This window comes from Suricata suricatta, chromosome 1 (assembly GCF_006229205.1).
Source record: "Suricata suricatta isolate VVHF042 chromosome 1, meerkat_22Aug2017_6uvM2_HiC, whole genome shotgun sequence".
NCBI lineage: Eukaryota > Metazoa > Chordata > Mammalia > Carnivora > Herpestidae > Suricata > Suricata suricatta.
The window spans coordinates 19743381-19766915 of record NC_043700.1 but is presented as its reverse complement, the minus strand read 5'-3'; the positions used below and the strand labels follow the sequence as shown (position 1 = coordinate 19766915).

The window sequence follows — 23535 nt, the reverse complement described above, 5'->3', positions numbered from 1 at the left end:
TATTATTACCATTAAAAGTGGAATTTTTACAAGTGCATAAAACAAAAATGCAAAATCAGATAAATTTTGTTCTTTCACTTTGAATCCAACTTTTTTTTTTTACTTACTCCCCAGGAAGAGTTCACTTTATTTTTCTCAAATAACAGTAACAAAATACAATGTGACCTAAAGTAGGAATAACCAACTAGTTCAGCAAACCCTGTCAGAGAGCCCCTAGCGGGACATCTGACATGTGCTAAGTGCCTGGCCTTGGGCTTCTCTTACCTGGGCGCCCACCTGGTGGGATTCTGTTTCAGGTTACCCACTTGGCTAAAAATACAAAACGGCTGTGTTGCTGCATTTCACATACCCCGAGTCCCGGAAGGCCTTCACGGCACAGTGGTTGGCAGGACACAGGCACAGAAAATGGGTGAACAAGAAGCGTGTCTTACTTCCTCTAGGGCCTCTCGCTCTTCCTCCAGCTGCTGGGTCTCCTCCTTCACCGCCATGAGGTAATCCGTCACCGACTGCCGGGGCTGCAGCCCCTTCTCAAAGCGGTTGTACATCCCACTCCAAAACCTGGGGAGATGCCACAGCTTGAAGACGCCGCCACCTCACGCGCTCAAGTCTTCTGAGGGGTCAATGCCAGAGGCCCAAAGTCCTAACAGTAACGAACCACGGGCTCAAGGCCACCGACTTAAGGTAAGGGTTTCGTGTGGGCACTTTTTTTTTCTTGGGAAGGTCAATTCATGATGAGTCTGCTACATACGGTCCTGAATCAGGAGGCCTGAATCGTTCTTAAAGAGACTGAAGTCACACACGTGACCATCTTCTTTAAGAAAAAGACTTTTGAAGTAAGCTTGGAAACCTGGTGGTTGTATTTGCATGTAGACTCTCTAAGCTGCAAAGGGAACCTCTTAAAATTGAGAATTTGGGCTCATTTTTATTACAACCACCAAAAATTGATATTTCCATTTGCAACAGATCTTTTTTTTTTTTTTTTAATCCTCTACAACAGAGCGTACTGGAATGCAGATGAGAGCGGGCAGTGTCATCACAGGGATGTGTGCGGATCGGAGCTTTCCTGAGAAGAGTACTTTGAGGGCAGGGACTCGGTACCGCCCACTGTTTCTCCACAGGCCGACAGCCGCGCCTGACCCTCCAGAACGGACTTGCTGCCCGGCTGTCACTCACAAATGAGGAGCGAGGTGTCTCAGCGGCTCTCACCGCGGCCGTCTCACACAAACCACGGGGGCTTTGGTTTGCTTTTTAGTGTGGCAGAATTAACATTTATTTAGAATTCTGGGGAAATAATTAGATTAAAATAATAAGAACAAAAACGGGGGGGGGGGGACTACAGAAGAAGAAAAGCCCCTAAGTGCACGTTGGGGGTGAGCCGAGGGAAGGAATGTGGCTTCTCAGTTTGTCTGGTTTGCTGACCCCTGAGGCAGCAAAGGCTAAAAGGTAACACCCAGCCCGAAGAGAGTATGTAGGGTGCACCTCTCCCCATCCCAATACAGACACTCTTGAAAAACTGATCTCCACAAGGAAATAGTTCCAGTGGGGGGAGATTCACAGGAAGTACGTAAGTCATGGTCACGGTCAGTACCTTAACTTGTGATTCCACATCTAATTTATAAGGGACCTGGTTTATTCGATCCATCCTTCCTTTCCTCTGTCCTTTCTTGCTTCCTTTCTTCTTCCCTCCCTCTCTTTTTGCTCTTAAACAATACTGGAACTTACACTTTTAAAGTACCATTACTATAAAACACCAGCTTCTAAGAAGAATTCCATATTCAGGGGGAAAGGAGACGAGAGGAGAAACCGGCAAGACTATCAGAACTGATATTTAATAAGCATCCTCCTTTGGTGTGTTTTATGTCCCCCCCTCATCTCCCCCCCCCCAAAAAAAAGCCTTAAAGCTCAGTATTTCACATGGTTTGGCCTCCAAATATTAAACAGTGGCAGAATCTCCGTCCATAACCGAACCCAGAGGTTTACGTACTTGTACATGAAGTTGCACGGCGTGGTAGGGAGACGAAGGGCTCCCCGCGTCTGACTGTGGTCGGCTCTGAACAGGGGATTCATGTAGTCGGCCCGGTTCTTCCACAGGTGAGCCCATAAAGAGTAAGTTCGTTCTTGAATTCTGTAATCAAGAAAATAAACCTGAAAATCACGTATCCTCGTTCACAGAAATCGTAGCTATGGAATTACTAAAGCTGGAAGGGGACCAGTAATTGTTACGTGAATATCCAGTGTCCCTGTTCTGCAGCAGGGACACTGACCATCTGAGTGCGTCTTCATGACTCAGCAGGAGAGCACGGTGAGAGTGTCAACCTTTCTGCCATTGGTACTGGCCTGGACGAGATGGTTAGTTCCTCTGAGTGCAAAATAAAACTGCTATGTAATGGGGAGGGGGGCAGGTTTATCCCCAAATAGTCATTGAAATTTTATTATTTGCTAAGTACTATTTAAGTGCTTCACCTGTTTTCTCCCATTCAGTCCTCACTGAATTCCAATGAGATCTGTCCATTGTACAGATGAGGAAAGTGAGGTTACAAGATTAAGCGGCTTCTCAAAGTCACTTAGCTAGTGAAAGCAACTGCCAGGATTCACACCCAAGCAGACACCATTAAGCTGACTGGTCCCTCACAGCAAACCACAGACCATCTAGGAAAACAAGTGAGTCTGAAGGATGCACTCCCCTATGTTTCAATCATTACGATTTATCAGGAATCACACTTGAAGCTCCTGGGAGAAAAAGCACCCAGTACTCATTAGGAAAAGCCATTTTCTTTCTGTTCAGACAGGAGTCTACTTGAACTGATCATTGCCAAAATAAAATCTGATTATTATTAATACACCACAGTTAAAACATTTTATCTTATGAAAATCTCAAAATTGTTCTCTCATTGCAGTTCATAAAGCACTTTGCTGTTAAGTTTTTGACTCCGTAATTTAAATTCTACATTTCACTGACTCTTCTTCTCGATAAAAGCAATATGGTTTTAATTTCAATGAAAGAATGACTTGAGTTTCAAATCTGCTTCTTTCCCAGTTAGATTTGTACCTCTTATTATGAGTATGTCCACTGAAGATGTCTCACTCTTTCCTTCTAAATGCAAAAATCACATTCTCTGACCCGAGGAAGTTTCCTGTCAGTATTCATTCGTGTGTCAGGTGTGCCACCGTGTCCATGGCTATCCCTGGGACAGGTAAGCTCGTGCCTCACTTTGTTGGTTGCTCATATCAAACCATGTATGAAGTGATATCAGAAAAGGAAGGTAACTTTAATCTGAGTACAGATAAGTAGCTAAAACAGTCTTCAGAATTTTAAAAGGCCATCGGACATTCTGAGTCACAAAGTCCTGCTAAGATTAAGCAGCGAAGCACTTACTTGAGTTCTTGTCGCTCCTTCTGGCTGTTACATAGGAAGTTTCCAAACTGGCAGGAATAAATGTGATGTTGAATGTGAATCAGAAATCTCTCATTGAACTCAAAGGCACAGGGAAATTGTTCCATTAACTGCCAGACACACTCAATGAACTGATCAATAACTGGAGAGATTTCTTTAGGATCACCATCAAGATTGCCGTATCTATAAAATGAAGTATCAGAGACTTTACAGCAAGTTGGGTTTGGTGAATTAGACACTTATAAATGCAAAAACAATAAAAAAGAAACCCTAGTTTCTAAATAAACCTTATAAACCTGGAGCACAGAAGTGGAAAAAATAACTTACATTATACTTTCAAGAGAAACTTGGTATTGAAGGTCTAGGTAGAGAAGGTACATACTCCTAGTTACAAAAGAAAGCATTTGTACAAGAGATGAAATTCAAGGAAACTTTCCATGGCAAAAGAGCATTTAATAGAAGATTTAAAAGTACATCAGGACTTCTGAAATAAATCTTCCACTTCATTTTAATCAGTGACTTATGGGAGTGTGGGAAGAAATGTCTAAGCAACTTTAGAGATTTTTGCTTTTGTACTATTGTGTTGGGAAAGGAAGAGGAGGAAAGACAACTTGAAAAAATTGTGATTTCCCAAGTGTGTCAGGGTTTTTCTAGAGCAATGTTAAAACATATCATAAAGTTTATGTCCACATAGCCAGATTCCCATCTACCTTTAGATCTCCCATCTTTGTTTTCCAAGAGTACGTCAGAAATCTCCTCCCTCACATTTGTATTGACCTTAAATTAAGACGGCCTAGTCCTTTACACCGTTATGTGAATCTTACAATCCAAAAGGAAGATTTGGGTGCCACCAAAGACAAAGTAACAATATAGAACCTCATCTTCTCAGCAGTGGGTGACCAACTTTAGGAACAGAAATGAGCAAAGATCAGTTTAGGAGTTTTTCCAAGAGTGAAAACATTAGAAATTGTCTGAAACTTCTCAGAAGTTTTAGTTCCACTCAACTTAGTAGCTTCAAAAAAGGGTTGGCTAGGGGCACCTGCGTGGCTTAGGCTGAACTTTAGACTTCGCCTCAAGCGCTACGTTGGGCTCTGTGCCGACAGCTCAGAGCCTGGAGCCTGCTTTGGATTCAGTGTTTCCCTCTCTCTCTGCCCCTCCTCTGCTTGTGCTCTGTCTCTCTCTCTCTCAAGAATAAACACTGAAAAAGGGGGTGGGGTGCCTGAATATTTTTTCCTCTTAAAACAGATAGTCTTCAGCCGTTTCCACCTTCTTTCTGTCCATATCTTCTGTCTCAAAAGATGCTAACTGCCTAGAAAATAACAACCCCAAAACTGAAAATAACAGCGTGATCTTATAAAGGTTACTTTAGGGGCACCTGGCTGACTCAGTCTCTAGAGCATGTGCTCTTCACCAGGGTCATGAGTTCATGACCACATTGGGCTTGGCACCTACTTAAAAAAAACAAAAGTTACTTAAATGTTGGGGGCTTTAATTTTCTCTTTTGTAATACAGATTCATTGTGCATTCCTGGAGAAATAATTACAAAAATAGAATTCCAGAAAACCACAGAATGAATGCAAATGCAAAAATGAGAAAATTAAATATGGGTAGTTCCATGAAGTTAGAATTTATGTAAGGAAAACACATTGAAATAAAAATGTATGTCAAAAATATCTAACTTATTTTTATCATGTTGCCTAAAATTTAACTTTTAGCACCAAAAGACCAGCGACAACATTCAACATTCAGAGACTAAACATCAGGCATTACCAGCACTAACCAAAAGGACACTGGTGGCTCTAGAAACAGCAGCTTCTGTTTCCTGAAAGCTTGGTTACACGAGGGCTAGACCAGTCACATGCACTTTTTTAAAAGCCTGCTGTACCCTATGGAACAGGGACTCTGTCCCCATTGCACAGACAGGAGACCTAGCACTACCACCGCCTGGGGTGTGGGGCCGGATCCGTCTGGCTCCAAAACCTGGGACAGACGTCGGGGACAAACTTCACCTGTGACATAAATGACTCAGGACAGGCCCAATCCAGGTGCTAGTGTGAAAGGTCAGAGAGACTGCATAGACACTTCACGTCTTCCAGCTCAGAGTGAATGGGTGCACTTTGAAGACAATGGTCTAGTAAGTCACATGTATGGAGTAGGAGGAGGGGAGAGCTCTTCCTTTCTGGGTCAGCGACTAAAGAAGTGTTCTGCCTTTTCTGCAGCGAGTTCACATTCGTGAGTTCTGCCCAGCAAGTAGGTAGGAGAGTGCTGTGCTCAGAACGTCCTTTTTCTGTGATACAGTGTATACAATAGAACTTTAACTTTTTGAATTAACAGCCACAAAGAAACTTTTAAAATAAGGCTATTCCCCGCCCCACTCAAATGAAAACTTCAGAAACAATTTTTTCTATTCTAAACATTCAAAACAACAGATTTTTTTTTACCTGTGATTAAACTTATGACCAAAGGAAATCCAGTCCTTTTCGATTAATACCTACACGAAAGAGAATATAAGTATCATAGAGAGAAGCAAACAAGGCAAAATAAGAGACCCCAACCAACAGTGCTGAAGGACTCAGAGGTTCTTGGAGCAGTCACCGTGCTCAGGTAACCCGCGAGTGGGCACTCACCCCCCAGTGCTGAGGGCAGATAAGTGGGAATGGGCATTTGCAGAGGTGGCAGCAGCACCAGTGGGCACTTCCTACAAGCGCTGTTGGTGCTACTTCACACACAATCTCATTTCGTTGGGGGACAAGTATCATCACTCGTTTTTTAGAAGGCGAAACTGAAAAAGAAGTTAAATACTCCCAAGATCACACTAGTAGGAAGCGGTTGGTGCTACCTCCTAACCCCGCTCTTTCTACACCAAAGCCTGTCTCCACCATTACGAGTCAGGTGTGATATCCAATACCAATAGCCTTACAAGAGGTGATTAGGAATACTTTCTTGTGATCTTTATTACACTTTAGAAAAACTGTAAAATGATGGGAGTCTGGGACATAATAGATGAGTCTCAGCCCTGCTTTGGGGTTGGGGTAACATGAGTTTATAATCTCCAATTAGCTGGATTTTTAAAAAAATTACAGAACTATCCTATCACCAATGCTCTAAAATGGCTAGAGCTTTCCCTTAAAAACAATATGGAGTGGTCGAAGTTTGCCCGTGACGACATGTAAATTTAATGGGGCAGAACCAAAAAGAGTTCGTGGTGGAGGATGGCGTGAGGGAGTGTGAGACCCAGAAACCCTCCACTCTCCTAATGGCAATGAAGGAATCCTAGCACTGGCCCAGGACAGGGGTCCGAAGCCAGAGCATCCCTGAAGTCTGAATGCTATCACAGGTCACTGGAGGTTCTCGGCCACTTTCAAAAACGGAAGCAAAAGCCCAGAAGGCAAACCCTCCCCCCCCTTCTCTCCCGTCCCCCGAGTGCAGGCTGATAATGACTCAGTGAAGGGGACCTAGTAGTACTGGTAACACATTCTGGCTCCTCTGTCCGCATCTCACCCCCGCGTGGACTCAGGGCCCCCTGGGGCACTTTCTACCAAATCAGGGCTCAAGAGGCAAGAACCAGGTGATGTGCGAGTCACCAGGAAGCCCCTGCCGTGACCTGAAGACAAGGGCTCCGCCTCGGCCGGAGCGTCACCACTCCAGGCAACCACACAAACGTTCTGCACCTGGACGCAATGTCACGCTGTGATGCACACCGAAAAGGTGAAAATCTAGGAAAGGATGGACTTCATAATTTCAACAAAGAATACAAAAACACTGAAATTCTCAATACTCTCCTCCAGAGCTGTGAAGGACTATCTGGAAAATAAAAGCAGTCAATGAAAACAGTTTTTCCTCTCGAGGACTTTTTGTGTGCACAGTACAGAAAATGCTTTCTCCAATCATTTTTTTTTCTGAAAAGTTTCCTGTTATCACATGTACACACGTTACCTCAAACTTGAATTATTTATGAGCAAAGAGGATATAAAACTCACTATTTTGCAAACTACTAAATATCTTGTATATTCACCCCCAAATTCACATTCAATCGCACCAATTTGAATGGGTCCCAATATCCCAGAAATTCGATTCCCTTCTTTACTCTGAGACCATTTCCCACCTTTTCCCCTTTAACCTTGCTGATGGACTAAGAAGAACAACAAGGAGAGGGGGGAAATTTGCCGAAAGCTGTCCGTCCGCCCCTGCGTGTGACACCAGGCGGGTCCCGGCACTCACCATGAAGCCCCTCAGGGTCCGGTAGTGCGGGTCCAGCAGGAGGCTGGCCACCGAGCACACCTGCGCCGTCCGGTCCCAGCCGTCGGAACAGTGCACGAGCACGCTCACCCCCTCCTCCGAAACCGCCTGAAACACGGGATCGGCAGAGTCAGGAGAAACGTCTCCTCAGAACTAGGTTTCGTTTTATACCCACAGAAAGAAAAAGCTGAAATAAAAAAGAAAAATACACCCCACATAACCGAACACGGCTCATTAGTTTCATGTTCATGCGCCATCCAGTTAGGGGAGAGCACGGGCTGGTGTGGGGCTGGCCACCAAAGCTTTTCCTGCCCGTCGCACCCAGAGGTCACCTCCCCTCCCCTCTGGGCACCACCTGAACACCTGCCCAGTACTGACATTCTGCCGCGGTCCCCGGCCCCGATCATTTCCCAGAAGGGAAACACGAAGCACTGTCCTGTTTTGCAAAATCACATCCTAAGAGGCCAGCGTTGTGCCCGGCCAAGCCAGCTCCCCACGCTGCAGCCCCCGCCAGTCCGCTGGCTGCTCCGCCCCTCTCACCCACCTTTGCAATGAAGATTCCTGCATCCATGATGGCCTTAATGTGCCTTAACCAGCCAGAGTTCTCCAGTCCCCACAGAAAGTCACTCATCGAGGGAGACTTCAGTTCACACACTGCAAGATAAATCATGTTACGAAAGCAAAATAAAGGCAATTTCGTATTTTACATCTGATATTGCAGGTAGTTGGTTACTGGTTCCTTCATTGTAGTATTTTCTGCAAGAAATTAAGTCAAGACAAATGCCCATACTTAATAAAATGGATTCTACTTAACCACTTCAAGTAAAGCTCTTCTACATTCCTCTGGTCATCGGGGAATGCTGCATTTGTTCAGAAGTATTATATTTGTAAAGTTGAAATCCAAGTAATATTAATGAAAATCATTGACTGTTACCATAGTAAATGTCCAGGAGACAGGGAGTCGCCATGGGCCACTAAGGTGTGCGTGAATGCACACACTACACAGGAAAATTCTTGTAAGGACCACCCAGCACCCACCCTGTTAGAGCTCCGCAGTACCCAACCACTTGGGTTTAGGACCACTGTGAAAACACAAAACAGAAGTATCCAAAATATCTTTAAAAGAAACATTCCAACTCCTTTTGCCAACACCGCCGCTCACTGGGAGTAAAGCCTTGGGAGTGGCTCAGTAAGATAAGCATCTGATTCTTGATCTTAGCTCAGGCTGTGGTCTCAGGGTTGTGAGTTCAAGCCCTGTGGGCCCCTGGGTGGCTCAGTTGGTTAAGCATCTGACTTCGGCTCAGGTTATGATCTCATGGTTTGTGGGTTCAATTCCCACATGGGGCTCTGTGCTGACAGCTCAGAGCCTGGAGCCTGCTTCGGGTTCTGTGTCTCCCTCTCCCTGCCCCTTCCCTGCTTGTACTTTCTGTCTCTCAGAAAATAAACAATAAAAAAGAAATTTTTAAAAAATGAGCAGCTGTCCTTCTCAGCCGCTTCTCCAGTATCAAGTTAGGGGATTTCCCTGGACTGAAAACAAAGCTGAGCTGGAATGACATTGCTGTCTATACTTACACAACCAAGGGGGCATCACAACACTCCTAAAAATTATCACAAGCAATTTCATCTCTAGAGCTGACCTTTTAGTTAACGCAATGCGTGAGAAAGCCTTAGAGCTAGTATTCTGTGGGTCAGAAATAATTATATTCCAAAGTTTATGGGTTTCATACTTAGAAAGCCGTTTTGAGGAATACTATAAATCAATCAATGACCAGTCATGTTCCATAGATTTACGTTTGTTTGCTTAAGTCTATTGTTTTGTGCTCCGTGATGCAGTGACACATGCAGGGAGCAGGGAGCCCTTTCTCCTGCCCTGACCCCCAGCCCGTGCTGTCGGCAAGTGGCTGTATGGTCCTGCGCCAGTCACTGCACTTCTTGAGCCTCTATTTCTTCCTGTTTAAAATAGGGAAGGTGTATTACATTATATCTAAGTGTCCTAACTCTAACCTGCCGCATTCAACTTTGTTAACTCTTCAAAGTATTACACACTTGGAATACAGATAACCATTAACTACAATATTTAGTTTACCGGCTGTCCTTTCCTGAAATATGCCACATAACAGACGGCTCACTCTCATTCCTGCAATTTGAGAGCCACGTTAAAACACACACAAGTACTTAAATTCTGAGTCACAAATGACAGCGATGATGAAAGAAATAACATCAAAATTCCCATCAAAAGGCCCTACTTAAGAAAAACGTTTTATAAACACATTTAGGCAGAATTCCCAACTCCTGCCGGAAGCACATCTCCGGTCACCTAACACGCAGCTTGGAGTTCTCACTGTCACTGCTCGGACTCCAAGCGCTCTCCCTTTGTCAGAGGTTACAATGCCATCTCTGCGGCTGATGTCACCTGTCCCGCAGGAGAGCATGCTGCCAGTAGCAGGGAGGAGGGACACGCAGAACAGCACAGGGAATGGTACTCTGCTGAAGCTCAGTGACAATACAGACTGATGCACAGAACTGGTAGTTCTGGGGGTCGGCCCCGGGGTCCTGGGCACTTGCCACAGGCTCTCTCCGAGGTCACGGTCTCCTTAGCTTAACAATGTGTTAAGTTAGGAAATATCTGAACATAGATTTATGTTTTGTAAGACTGATTTTTTAAATATTTATTTTGAGAGAAAGAGAGAGGAAAGAGAATCTCAAGCGGGCTTTGCACTACCAGCACAGAACCTGACACGGGGCTCAATCCCACAAACCGTGAGATCATGCCAAAATCAAGAGTTGATGTCCAACCTACTGACCCACCCAGGCGCCCCAACATAGGAAAGATTTTTAAACGATGTAGCAGACCCCCAACTGGTCACAATTATTTCAGATCTTTCTTAGAAAAAAATGCCACAAATAAAGTCCCATGTTCCTATGTCATCCTGCTCTTCTGCCTTAAGTCCATGAACACTGCCACGGAGCTTTATACCCCTTCACTACTTACGTACTAGCTGTGTGACCTTGGACACCTTCCATAGCCTCCCTGTGCCTCAGTCTCCTCAGCTGTAAAGTGGGGCTCAGAGCCCTGCATCAGAGAGTTATTTTATTTGCTGTTTGTTAGCCCTCATGACTATGAATTATCCTCACTCATACTTCTAGCCTTTTGCAACTTGGTTTTTTTAATCCAACATTTTATTTTTTCAACATCCATCTGTAAGTGGATTTCACACAGTTGACAATTATATATAACACTCCACTCTGACTACATCTCAGATTATGCATCCATTCCCTTACTCTTGTTAGTAGTTTCCTCTTTTTCAGTATTTACAAACAGTGCCTCAAAAGGTATCAGTCTACTATTTCCCTGTGAAAAATCTCCCTGTACCTGCATTGCAGAAAGTGAAACGGGCTGGGTCATAGGGTCCTACCGCATATAACCAAACCACTCTCCAGAGGGACTTCCGCAGTCTGCGTCCTCAGCAGCAGGGCGGGAGAATCCCTCCCCCATCCTAGCCAACAGCTGGGATTGCCAATGCTTTCAGGTCCAGGTCGGCCAGTGTTATTTCTCTATGGGGATCAATGGCAGTTTTTGGTTTGTTTTCATCGTTTCTACTCTCTGGATTAGTCTTTTTTTTTCTAGATTCACTCTGTTCACTCCCTTGTTTGTGCATGTACGTGCGTGCGAGCATGCACAGGGTCTGTGTCTCCCATGGTGGGCTTTCCTCAAGTGCCTGGTGATCTCTGTCCATTCATATGTAAGCACAGGGCACTAACAGGTGACTGGACGTGCTGGGTGCACGAGCAGGCCTCTTAGCTGCGGGGCTTTGCCGTGTGAGATCTGGCCGTCTGAACCCCCAAACGTCAGGATCAGCAAGTCCTTTCTCTTGGGATGGCTGCAGACCCGAGGAAAGGACTTTCAGATATCTGAGTGACTCCGTAAGACTGGATGCCCAGAACAGAGCCGCAAGGAGAAACACGGGTCTTCTTCCACACACAGACATTTACTCGGTTCCCCTTTTTTGGCCTGCTCTTCCCTGCCCTTCCAGCCATCTATGCCTGCCGTCCATGAGCCCAGAGTCTCTCTAGTTAACGTTTCCAGAAAGTTCATCACTAATCTTCCCTTGTGAAGGTGAGGGAAGAGCCTTCAGTGGGTAGCACAGGTGAGAGAGGAGGCTGGGTGCCTAAGAACAGACGTGCAGAGGAAGCTGTGTCTCATTCTGGAGCTTTCTGAGGGTCCGCAGGAACTTGTGGCTTGCTCCTGTTTCTCGCCGCTCCCACCATAAATTTCAGCCTTTCTCTAGTTGGTTAACCAGTGATTAGTCATCCAGTGTTGAAATTTTTTTGTGTTGAAATTTTTTTTGCTGCCACCTCCTCTTACCTTCTCCCACTGTCTCACTCTTTCATGTCTTTGCCTTTTTTTTTTTTTTTTTTTTACCATTTCTTTATCATTTTTAGTGGCAGTTGGGGGAAAGCCTGTGACTACATGCATCAGGATGCCAAGTAATGACTAGAACAGAGGCAAGATCAAGTTCTGGGTCTGTGTTCTGGACAGGGCTTGGGACTGAGCCATTAAAAATAATCTACTTTGTGGACGTGGGATGATGACCAGGCTACCTGGACTCCACATGAGGAAAATATAAATTTATCCCAAGGGAGGAAAAAAAACTGTCCTGAGATGTTGAATCCCTATGTCTAGTCTCATACATGTCTGGGATCCAAAATGATATTTTCCTTATATGCAGGATCCCCTCGTTGATAAATTTTCATATTTGGGCTGGCGTCTTACAGGAAGTGGCAGAAGCAAACCAAAAACTGCTCAGGAGCAACACTTCCATAATTCTGTGGAATCCCACAGATAATCTTCACTGAAGATGAGTATACGATAAAAAATTACAAAACACCGAGGAACAGTGTTCTCAGGTAACAAAGGGTCTGAGAAAAAAGATACAGGATTAGCACCCCCAAGAATATGATACAGCAGAACAGTTTAATATACAGTAAAACCTTGCTTTGCGAGCATAATTTGTTCAAGAAACAGGTAATCCTGAGCAGTCATATAACAAAATGAATTTCAGGAACCACTGGCTCAGTTGTGATCCTGTGACCACTCGTAGTGCAAGACTCTGCTTGTTTACCAAGTTAAAATGTGTTACAAATGTTCGCTCGTCTTGGGGACCACTTGCAAAACAAGTTACTCACAACCCAAGGTTCTACGCATTTGAAGGGGAACAGGAGGATGGAAGGCTCCCACAACACTAAAACGGATGGCTCCCCACGCCCACCCTTTCCTTCTGGCACCTGGAAATATCTTCTTTCTTTTCTTTCTTAAATTCTCTTTGTAATAGAATTTAACTTAAAATTCACTCAAAGTGTATGATGACTTTTAGTATATCCATCACCATAATCAATTCCAGAATGTTTTCATCACCCCTGAAAGAATCCTCCTACCCATTAGCAGTCACCATTTCCCCCAGCCCTAGACAACCGCTAATCTACTGTCTTTCTGGAAAGATTTGCATATTCCAGATACTTCATATAAACGAGATCATACAATATGTGGTTCATTGTGAGTAGCTTCTTCCTTAGTAGGTTTCCAAGGTTCATACATTAAGTACTCCATTCCTTTTTAAGGCCAAATATGTCACTGGATGGATACACTACTTTTTTAATCCGTTCATCAGCTGATGGACATTTGGGCTATTTCTACTTCTGGGCTATTATGAATAATGCTCCTCTGAACATTCACATTCAAGTTTCATGTGGAAATATGTTTCATCTCTCATGGCAACATACCTACGAGTGGACTTGCCGCAGCACTCCGTAACTCCAGGTTTAACCACTTGAGAAAATGCCAGAAGAACTATTTTCCACAGCAGCTGCACTGTGTTACATTCCCACCTGCAGTGAAGAGAGTTCTGATGTCCCCACATTCTCACCAACACTGGTCACCACGGGTCTCTGATCACAGCCTTCCGAGCGGACGTGCAGTGCTACCTCCTGTGGTCTTGCCTACCTGGGAGCTTACTCCTCTTCTTTCTTACAAGTTCGACTGTTCATTGACGTAAATGGTTGCTCTGTTGATCTGGCATTTCTAGATGTTCTTATCAGAGGGTATCTCATATTAGCTTAATTTGCTATCTTGGGGAAATGGGAAAGCCTCCACGTTTCACTTATGCGAACTAACCCGTGCATGTTAGTAATCATCACGAGGTGTGTGGGCAGCAGCATGTGGTACTGTTCCAAGCCGTGGGCTTCAGAGTCCAAGCTAACGTTCAGATTCCAGCTCTGCCCAACAACGCAACCCGGGCTGGTTACCGAGCCTTGATTTGCTCAAGTGCACGATGGGGATACAACACCTTCCTCGAAGAGCTACTTGAAGGGTGCGAAAAGATAATACATATAAATTATACAAGGAAACAGAAGATTCAAAAATGGGAGCTATGATACATGCTTTATGATTTGTTCATCCAGCCTGGTGTCCTGACTGGTAGGAAACACAAACTCATTCAAACTCAAATCTCAGAGCTTAGGCTGAAAGGTTAGAATACTCTGACTTCAGCTCAGGTCATGATCTCAATGTTCGTGAGTTCGAGTCCTGTGTCAGGTTCTGTGCCGACAGGTCAGCGCCTGGAGCCTGCTTTGGATTCTGTGTCTCCCTCTCTCTCGGCCCCTCCCCTGGCTCTTGCTCTTTCTCCCTCTCTCAAAAATAAGTAAACATTAAAAAAAGTTTTTTTTTAAAAGGTTAGAAAACAAAGTGATCAATGGGAGAAGAACACAAGTCTTGTGATAAATAAGCCTTGAGTTTCTGCCACCACACCACAGCTGCCTTGGGTTTAACTAGACCTAGTACTATTGCTATTAATAATAAGAGCAAAACTTAAATAAGCACTTACCAGATGCCAGACATTTTTCACGTTTTATATACAATAGCTTGTTAATCCTCATAACAATCATAGAAGGAAGTATTATTATCTTTATTTTATAAAAGTGGAAACCAATGCAAAAAGAGGTTAAGTAATTTGTCCAAGGTCATCGGCTGATAAACAGTGAGGCTGGGATTCAATCTGGCTCCAAAGTCCATGCTCTGAAGCAATGTCTATCGACCTCAGTTCTATTTAAACATGAACCGCCCTAAATGCTCCTGGGCGCCCGCACTATCAACTTAAAGGTGACTCACACTTTATCACTTAGAACCATACCATCCAGTGCAGACACTAGTCACGTGGAGCTGTTGGATATCTGAAATGTGGCAAGTCTGGACTGAGGTATCCTGTGAGTGCAAAGTATATCCTAAATGTCAAAAAACTTAGTATGAAAAAAAACCTAATAGTTTTTGTAATGTTTACATGTTGGAGTAATATTTTGGATATATTGAGTTAAATACAAGTGTATTCTGAAAATTCATTTCCTTTCACCTTTTTTAATGCAGCCCTAGAAAAAGAAAAATGGCCAGCGTTGTCCACACCTGTGCCTTCCATTACGCTGGTCTGGGACAGCAGTAATTTAGAGTGGTCAAGAAGATGACCCTGATTAGCGGTCTCCAAATGTTTTTGCACAGGTATCTCTGCAATAATGTTTTAAATTATGGATTCCCTCATGCAACCTAGAATAAGACATCGGATAAGACTGAGGATGTGGTCAAGGGTGTGCTTGTCTTTTATACAGTCAGCTAAAGGGCTATTAGGAAGCGGAGGTGGCAAAGGACAGATGGCTTCAAGCCTGGGCCAAGGAGCACATCAGGCAGTTTTAGGAGGAGAGCACACACACGTCACAGTCGATGCCGTAAAGCAAGCCAGCCAGGGCGCACCCTGTAAATCTCCCCGCGAACTCAGGTGTGTGTAGCCAAGGTGAAGACGGACTGTGGAATCTGACGCAGAGGCAGATGGCCAGCCTCTCCTTCAAAGGGAGCAAGCCCTGCCTTCCCTCCAGCGTGACCGTGCCCAGCAGTACCGCTCGGTTCCTGCAGGGGGCAGCCTCACCCGTGCCAGTGCACTGAGCCCAGTGGGAAGCGAAATTCCAGCGCTCTCTGGGACCTCTAGCCACTCCCAGGGACGCCTGCTCTTTGGTCTTTCTGTTTAACCTCAGGCCATGACCCAAAGTGTTCAACTTAATCCTCAAATGCACACATTCCACCACGTAGAGTCTAAGGACTCCACCGATTCTTTTAAATCTTCCACAAGATAACATTACCTTGCAAACTCTATGTTGGTTTTTTTTTTTTTCTTTTCACTAACTAGGCCAAAGGTTCGGTCGGTCGTTACTATAGTAGGGCTTAGGGCTACTTGGCATTCCCATTTATTTCAAAGAGTCCAGGGAACATGAAAGATGTCTTGGCGTCCAAACCCTGAGGCTCAGCCCAAGAACAAATGATCCTTCTCACCTTCTCTTCCCACAAGGCATGGAAATGACAGCAAGTTTAAAAATAATGACACCAGGCTTTCCAGCTAACCTGGAGACGGTCTGCGCCAAAAGCAAGAGAGGAACAGACAGCTCACGGAAACAAGGCCCTACACCGGACTGCCCAGAGAGAATGTTCCATTTAGCTCACTCAGCAAGGGGACAAGCTGCTGTCTCCTGCCAGGTCAGCTCCTTCCTTCCCGGCAGAGAATGGCTCCTTGCCTACCATTTCTGCTCTCAGGAACATTAAAAACTGCACACGCTCAGTAAAATAACCGCAAGCAAACAAGGTAAGTGCCGGCAGAGTGTTCGCCCACCGAATGCCGAGCGGCAGGGTCAACGCCATGAGCTCTGCCGATGATTAATACACATGGACAGACGGGGGGACGCTGGAGAAGAAGAGGATCCGGGCCTGCATTTTCAATACAAAACTGGCGGCTTGTTGGGGCAAACTCAAGATAAGGCAAAATGCTGCTTTGTTCATTCTTGTTGCCAAACCCGAGCCAATATTGAGAAACCATTTGGCTGAACGAAGTTCAGTGCAGCTGACATCAGAGGCATGTGTCAGATCGCAGAGAACTGTCCTCTTACCGGGAGCTTAATCCCCAGGGCTCACAGTGTTTGTTTTACATAACGGGGCCTCCGTATCCCACGAACATACATAAACAACACTAAAAGCAAGAAACGATATATAATTATAGGACCTGGAAATGAGGAATTTTTACTTGGAAGAAAATAAGCCTTAGATGATCTTCCTTAGAAATTTCCTAGCACCAATCTCATGTCTCCGAGCATGGATGCTGGGTGGGACCTGCGAGGTCGCAAAGACAGTCTCTGTTTGAACCCTGCCGAGTGCTGGTCATTCTCGTCTCCTTGATCTAAAGTCCAAGTGTACACATCAGCCTTACAGCCACCTGAGTCCTGCTGGTGTTTGATTTGTCCCTCCCCAGCTTTAGAGTCGAAAGACAAGCCCACTGAACTGATCTTCAGTGAACTGGCGGGGCGCCTGGGTGGCTTAGTTAAGCGTCTGACTTTGTCTCAGGTCAGGATCTCACGGTTCGTGGGTTCAAGCCCTGTGCTGACAGCTCAGAGCCTGGAGCCTGCTTTGGATTCTGTGTCTCCTTCTCTCTCTGACCCTTCCCTGCTCACACTGTCTCTCTCTGTCTCTCAAAAATGAAAACATTAAAAAAAATTTTTTTTAATTCAATGAACTGGCAAAACAGTAACCATCTGCCTTCACAGAAAATCCCAGGGGGTGAAACTATTCCAAGAGGACTTAACGATGGCCTGCGGAAGGGAAATGTTTGGTGAAGCCGGTTTTATAGTCTGCCTTTTCCTTAGAGCCCACCATGGTGAGCCAGGATAACCTCTGAGGGCTGCAGGAATTGTGTTCAACCTACTGGTGTTAGTGGTATGCTCCTTCCTACCCAGGCCAAGTGACACGGGTGCTCTTTATAGAGAACATTATGTTCACTGGAGACCTCGTATTTTAGCTTCTCTACAGGACACCAACAAGATTCGTGACTCTGCCTTAAAACGGTTCCAGCCTTGTGCATGATGCTGCTTTCTGGAATCACTATACAATATCATGAAAGCCATGTTTGTATAGCCTTGTTTGGTTTTTTTAAGTATTAGATGATAATATAAATTGGTAAGATAGTCAAGCCTTAAATCTGTGTACCTGTAAGCTCTGCCTGAATTCGTAGCAAAGAGGATACAGGAGCACACGTGTGTGAGTATGTGAGGGTCCAGCGACTAATAAACACGAATAGGTGTACAAATCCATGTACGTGCACACGCATACACTCCCGTAACACTAATTACCATTGGCCTAAGGGAAATCAAGCAGCAGGGTCACCAAAAAATGCATTTATTAGCTTTGCAAGTGAATTCTGTGTCTAAAAACACAATTTGTGGCAAATAAATACAAAAATACACGTGCCCATTTATACTACATCTACCATATGTAAGGCCTGGGGCTTGTAGTTATGTCTCCATGAAGTGACACAAGCTGCCATGACAGCAGATCTAATTATCTCAGCTTCTAGAAGAGGACCAGGTTCCCACACTACTGGCACAGTGAGTACACTGTGATGGGAATCGAGTCCCCTGGACTCCAATTTCCCTATTTTCTTTTCCGCTACAAATAGACAATATATCAGGTCAGTATGCAAACTGAGCCAGGATGAACAGGAACGTAGCTGAAGGTGAGGCTTAACATCTAAATAGGAAACTTAAAGCAAATGGAAATAGAGAAGTCTCGACTGGGAGAAAATGGGGAGAGGCCGGAAGTCAGGGTGGATATAAATTGTCAGTGCGCGGCCCTGGAGAGCAGGCCCAGGAATCCCGTGAGATTAAGATGGGGACAGCAAGGAAGTGGTGAATGAAGTGGCGTATGCGGCTGGAGAGGTAGCGATGGGGACCCGCTCCACGCTCGTCACACCCGCTGACAAGGCTGCCGGCGCCAACGTTCTCACCAAGGCTCAGACCTCCCTGTCCCTGGCAAGGACCTCCTGAATTGCCAAATTCCAACGACAGCTCACCAGGACTCTAAAATTAGTCAGGTCTATATTTAGTTGCATGGAAGGCACCGTCTCCTACAAGCATTCCTTTTGTCAATGTCCTAGTTGTCCAAAACCCAGCCGTCACGACTAACAAAGTAGACAACAACGGTTCCGAGGGTGAAGTTAATCTCTGAAGTGTCTCCGTGAACGTCACGATAAAACCTAGGATAAAAATAGCCACTATTCTCTCCTTAAATCGCTTTATTTTCTCTCGTCTTCTCCTTGACGGTGTCATCCAGACGTGAAGTCTTTGGCTTTGACACCCAGTTAAAACATTCAACCACCTGACTTCCCCACAGATAGCCCTCAGTCACAGGCATCATCTTTTCTTCCTGCCCACGATATTTATCCTACATCAAAATCAGTACTTCATTCTGTATTAATGAATGAAGCATTTTTCTCTCCCATGCCCAGCATGTAGAAAACTCAATAACCCTGCGATGTACAGACGGGCGTCTGAGATCACTATGGGAGCGTCGACTTTTCTCGTTCACACGGTACCCAGGTATTGGGCCTGGTACTCTACCTCCATTATCTTCCCTACAGGGTATTATTTACTCCCAATTTGCAGACTGGAAAGGTGGCTTAAAGAAGTTTACTAAGTCATCATCCATGGTTACACAGCCAGTACATAATTGAGCTGGGGCTCAGCGGACAGCACATTCCACCTCCCCCACCCCGCGGGGGGCACGCTCTTTCCTCCGTACCTTAGGGCTTAGGATATTGCTGTCCAGATTAGCTGATACCAGGCAGCACGCTATCAGCCACACTTTGCGTCCTTTTACTATACCACAGAGAGCAAGGTACATGCTCCTGATCCATTTCTTTCCTCCAAGTGACCATGAACTGATGACAAGCAAAGCCTGACAGAGTCCTGCTGGTCGTGCGCCGCACTCTTGGAAAAGCCTTATGTGAAGCCATCTAATTCCACTCTAATGAGAAATCCGGTTTTCTGTGTGGAAACCCATGCCTTCCTGCTCCATTGTGATTTCCAGACGGCTCCTGTTGGCTGTCTCATCTAACGGGTTAGTAACTGAGGAAGCTAATAATGGTAAAAAGTCAAAATACAGAGAACCGAAAAAAGTTTTAACATTTAATAGCCTTTTAATTAGCTCATATCTGATACAACCTCATAAACTTGTAGGCATAAACTTGTAAACAAAAGCAAATGCTTCAAAGTGCACATTAAATTGTACATTTAACTTTAAATCTCACTTACATTTAAATCTGTATGCCTGTAAAGGGTTAAACCGCCCCACTTCTTCAGGGTGAACCAGCCATCACCTCACACAGACATGAGGTGAAGAACTCAAACAAAAGGGACACTTGAACTGAGAGCCACGACCGGAGCTGTGAGCAGAGAGAAGCAGCTCATGGAGCCGGAGCTGGGGGCGTTGGGGACTGCTCCCGCTAGACCCCGTGTGTCCACGGCCACCCAGCAGGGGGGCCAGCGCAGCACCCACTGCCTCCCATGACGTACTCGGAGTTCTCTGCTTTCCACCATCCCTTCTACCCCTGGTGGAGGTTCTGAATAATCAGCCGCGGAGCCTTCACACAGGAGCACAGATCAGATGTGGTCTGTGGGGCCACCTGACTTTGCCACAAAACTCTCTCCACCAGGAATGCCCACAATTCCGGGGAATATGACAAAAGTGGTTACATTGGGGCCTGCTAAAAAGATGCCAACCCTTTAAGCTGAACTGACTGGGCCCACTTCAAGCAGCCCTTCACGGCAGCAGTGCCCGGACCGTGGAGCGGGCGCTGGGCCTTTCCGCCTGTGCTCCGGTCCCATTCCCGTCTGACCTGCCATCGGCCTGTTTGCAGCTCTGCTAAATACATTTGCTGAGAAAACGTGTATAACAGACCTGACAGGTGGCTTAGTAAATGATTTCTGATGACCTTTTGCTGAGTGGACACAGACTCTATCACAAGGCTCTTGCCTCCATGCCATCTTACTCACTCCATATCTCCTGAATTAAAAAACTGAGAAAAGTTACCCATGAAAAGGCCTGGGACCTATCAAGTATTAGTGTGGTTGGCGGAATTAATCTGGAGCCCATTGACCTATCCATTATATTCAGAACATACTTTAAAGTGCAGTACTGCTTCCCGTGAGAAAGCATAACGCACCTCCCACTGGAAAGCACTTCAGAGTTTGCCAGGAATCTTTTCAATAAATCTGTAAGTTAGAGACGATGCATTGCTCACATTGTTTTATAAACATAGGAAATGAGATTTGTTCAAGTTTATTCAGAGACTAAAGGCAGAACCAAGTCCAAGATCTTCAGACTCATAGGCCAGGGCACTTTGTACCCAACCTGCTACCTACAAAGGCCATAAAGCCAAGTGTTAAGAGTGTAGCATCTGGATTCCTACTAATTAAGTGAAAATCTTGGTTCTACCATCTACAGTAATGAGTGTGCATGGGTTTCCTAGCCTGCGTACCTCAGTTTCCTCATCTGTAAAATAGGGATATTAAGAACAGCTACTAGGGTGCATCAGGACTACCTGAATAAATACATCTGAGCAATCAAAACGGTGTCCATTACATAATCACTCCATAAATGTTACAACACTGTCACCATGTATGGTGTTTTCTGGGAGCCTGTCTGACGCCAGCACAACTCAATGAGAATTCCGCTAACATGATGGAAAGTACGAGGCGCAAATGCTGCTTTGTGATATGGTTCTGGAAAGGGTGTGTTTTCAAAAACTTTTAAATTAAATATGTAATATAAAAATATTTTAAATGTAATATACCAGACTCTAGAACTAGAGAGGGGCACGCCTTGAAAAAATCACCTGCCCTATTGTGAAAAGCATAGGTAGAGGTCCACATGGCAAAGAAATGTAGGCATTTCACTAACTGCTCCAATTTAAAAGGAAAAAGAAAATAGAAGAGCCTGGGTGGCCCACTCAGTTGAGCTTCCAACTTCAGCTCAGGTCATGATCTTGTTCTGGGGGACTGAGCCCCATGTCGGGCTCTGTGCTGACAGCTCAGAGCCTGGAGCCTGCTTCGGTTTCTGTGTCTCCCTCTCTCTCTGCCCCTCCCCCAGTTGGGCTCTGGCTGGCTGGCTGTCTCTAAATTAAATAAACATAAAAATTTTTTAATAATAAAAAATATAGAGCATCTACCCTCTCATTATCTGAAGGAAAAACATTACCCAAATCATCCAAAGGGAAGGCACTGTAGAAAACAATAAATTACAAAATTACTTCATAACTAGAAGGCATCATTAGTACCTCATTGGGAGATATGAATACTGCAAAATAAGTCTGGTTTAAAACTTAAAATTCAAAAAGTTAAAATTAAATGAGCTCTATAAATGGACCTATACCAGATATGAACTTGGTCCTGAATTTCAGTTTCTGATGAAATATCCTGCAGCCCTTGCTCACATAGCAGCCAGAATACGAACATTTTTTCTTTTCCATTATTCAAATCTATTCTGATAAGTTTAATGAACAGTGGTTAAAAAAAAAAAAATCAAAGGAAATAATAACCATGAACAAAATGCACTATTCCTCTTCGGACCAATGACCAGAGCACAAAGCTTCCACTCTTTGACGCCAAGGACAGCTGTTGGAAGCAGAAAAGCCTTAGAAGGTGGGTCTGATTGCATCATTTCACCAGCTGAGCCTCCACAATTGGTTTATAATTTACTTGGTAAAAACAGATAGTCAAACATTGGTCAAGTTCCCTGAAAGTCATCCAGAAGGCTGTCCTTGCTTACTGTGGTGACAGAGAGCTGAAGAGGGGCCGTCAAATTACCGTGGTTCCTCTTAAAACGGACACCGCCCTCCAGGGCTCTGGTGCTTTGCTTGTTCTTTAACAAAAAAAATTTTTTTTACATTTATTTCTTTTTGAGAGACAGAGAGTGAAGAGGGGAGGGGCACAGAGAGAAAGAGACACAGAATCCGAAGCAGGCTCCAGGCTCTGAGCTGTCAGCACAGAGCCTGACGTGGGGCTCAAATCCATGAACCATGAGATCATGACCTGAGCCGAAGTCGGATGCTCAACTGACTGAGCCACCCAGGCGCCCTGGTTCGCTTGTTCTTTGGAAGAAGTGGGCCAGACCATAGGTATAAGGGTGGAAAAACAGTTCCTGACAAGAAACCGAATAAATGCTAATATAAAACCTAAAATCAAGGTGAAAGGTTATAAAAACTCTAAAGAGCTACTTTCTGCAGGGGAAAAAATGTACGTTCTCAAAAGTCAACTTAGGAAATTACTACATGAAAAATACGTAGCATATCAACCTGTTTCTTAATGAGTCTGATCGTGATGAACAGACGTCATACGAAAGGCAGCCTATGCCCGTAATAACAGTATGAAGCTAGTCAAGTTTCTCGACACCTAAAAAGCGCAGCTGATAGCAGGGACAGCCAGTGCCCGTGATTATCTCCAGAAGTCAGAAGCTCAGCCGTGCCCCAGAGATCACCACTGTGGCCCGAGTCATGGAGACTCTCATGTGGAAATAAGACAGAGGTTCTCTGGGGCTGTGGTGCGTTTTTTCAGCTGCAGGATGAGCTGTCTTCTGACCGTTCAAAAGCCCAAGGTTAAAACATCTGCAACCAGGATACAAAGTCAACGTACAGAAATCAGTTGCATTCTTATATACTAAAAATGAAGCAACAGAAAGAGAAAGCAAGAAACTGATCCCATTCACAATTGCACGAAAAACGATAAAATACCTAGGAATAAACCTAACCAAAGATGTAAAAGACCTGTATGCTGGAAACTATAGAAGACTTATGAAGGAAATTGAAGAAGACACAAAGAAATGGAAAAACATTCCGTGCTCATGGATTGGAAGAATAAACATTGTGAAAATGTCATTATTACCCAAAGCAATTTACACATTCAATGCAATCCCCATCCAAGTTGCACTAGCATTCTTTTCAAAGCTAGAACAACTATCCTCAAATTCATATGGAACCACAAAAGACCCC

At 44.7% G+C, this 23535-nt stretch overlaps 1 protein-coding gene across 1 annotated transcript in view; it reads right to left on the bottom strand.

Moving 5' to 3' along the window:
- MTMR7 (myotubularin related protein 7) overlaps positions 1 to 23535 on the bottom strand; it is a 103212-nt gene that overhangs the window by 3945 nt on the left and 75732 nt on the right. Inside the window, exons 8-13 of the mRNA XM_029935092.1 lie at positions 8178 to 8287; positions 7616 to 7741; positions 5836 to 5885; positions 3377 to 3577; positions 1985 to 2125; positions 432 to 558 (exon numbers count right to left, since the gene is read on the bottom strand). Coding sequence (XP_029790952.1) covers positions 432 to 558; positions 1985 to 2125; positions 3377 to 3577; positions 5836 to 5885; positions 7616 to 7741; positions 8178 to 8287 — 755 coding nt within the window. The remainder of the gene's footprint in view (positions 1 to 431; positions 559 to 1984; positions 2126 to 3376; positions 3578 to 5835; positions 5886 to 7615; positions 7742 to 8177; positions 8288 to 23535) is intronic.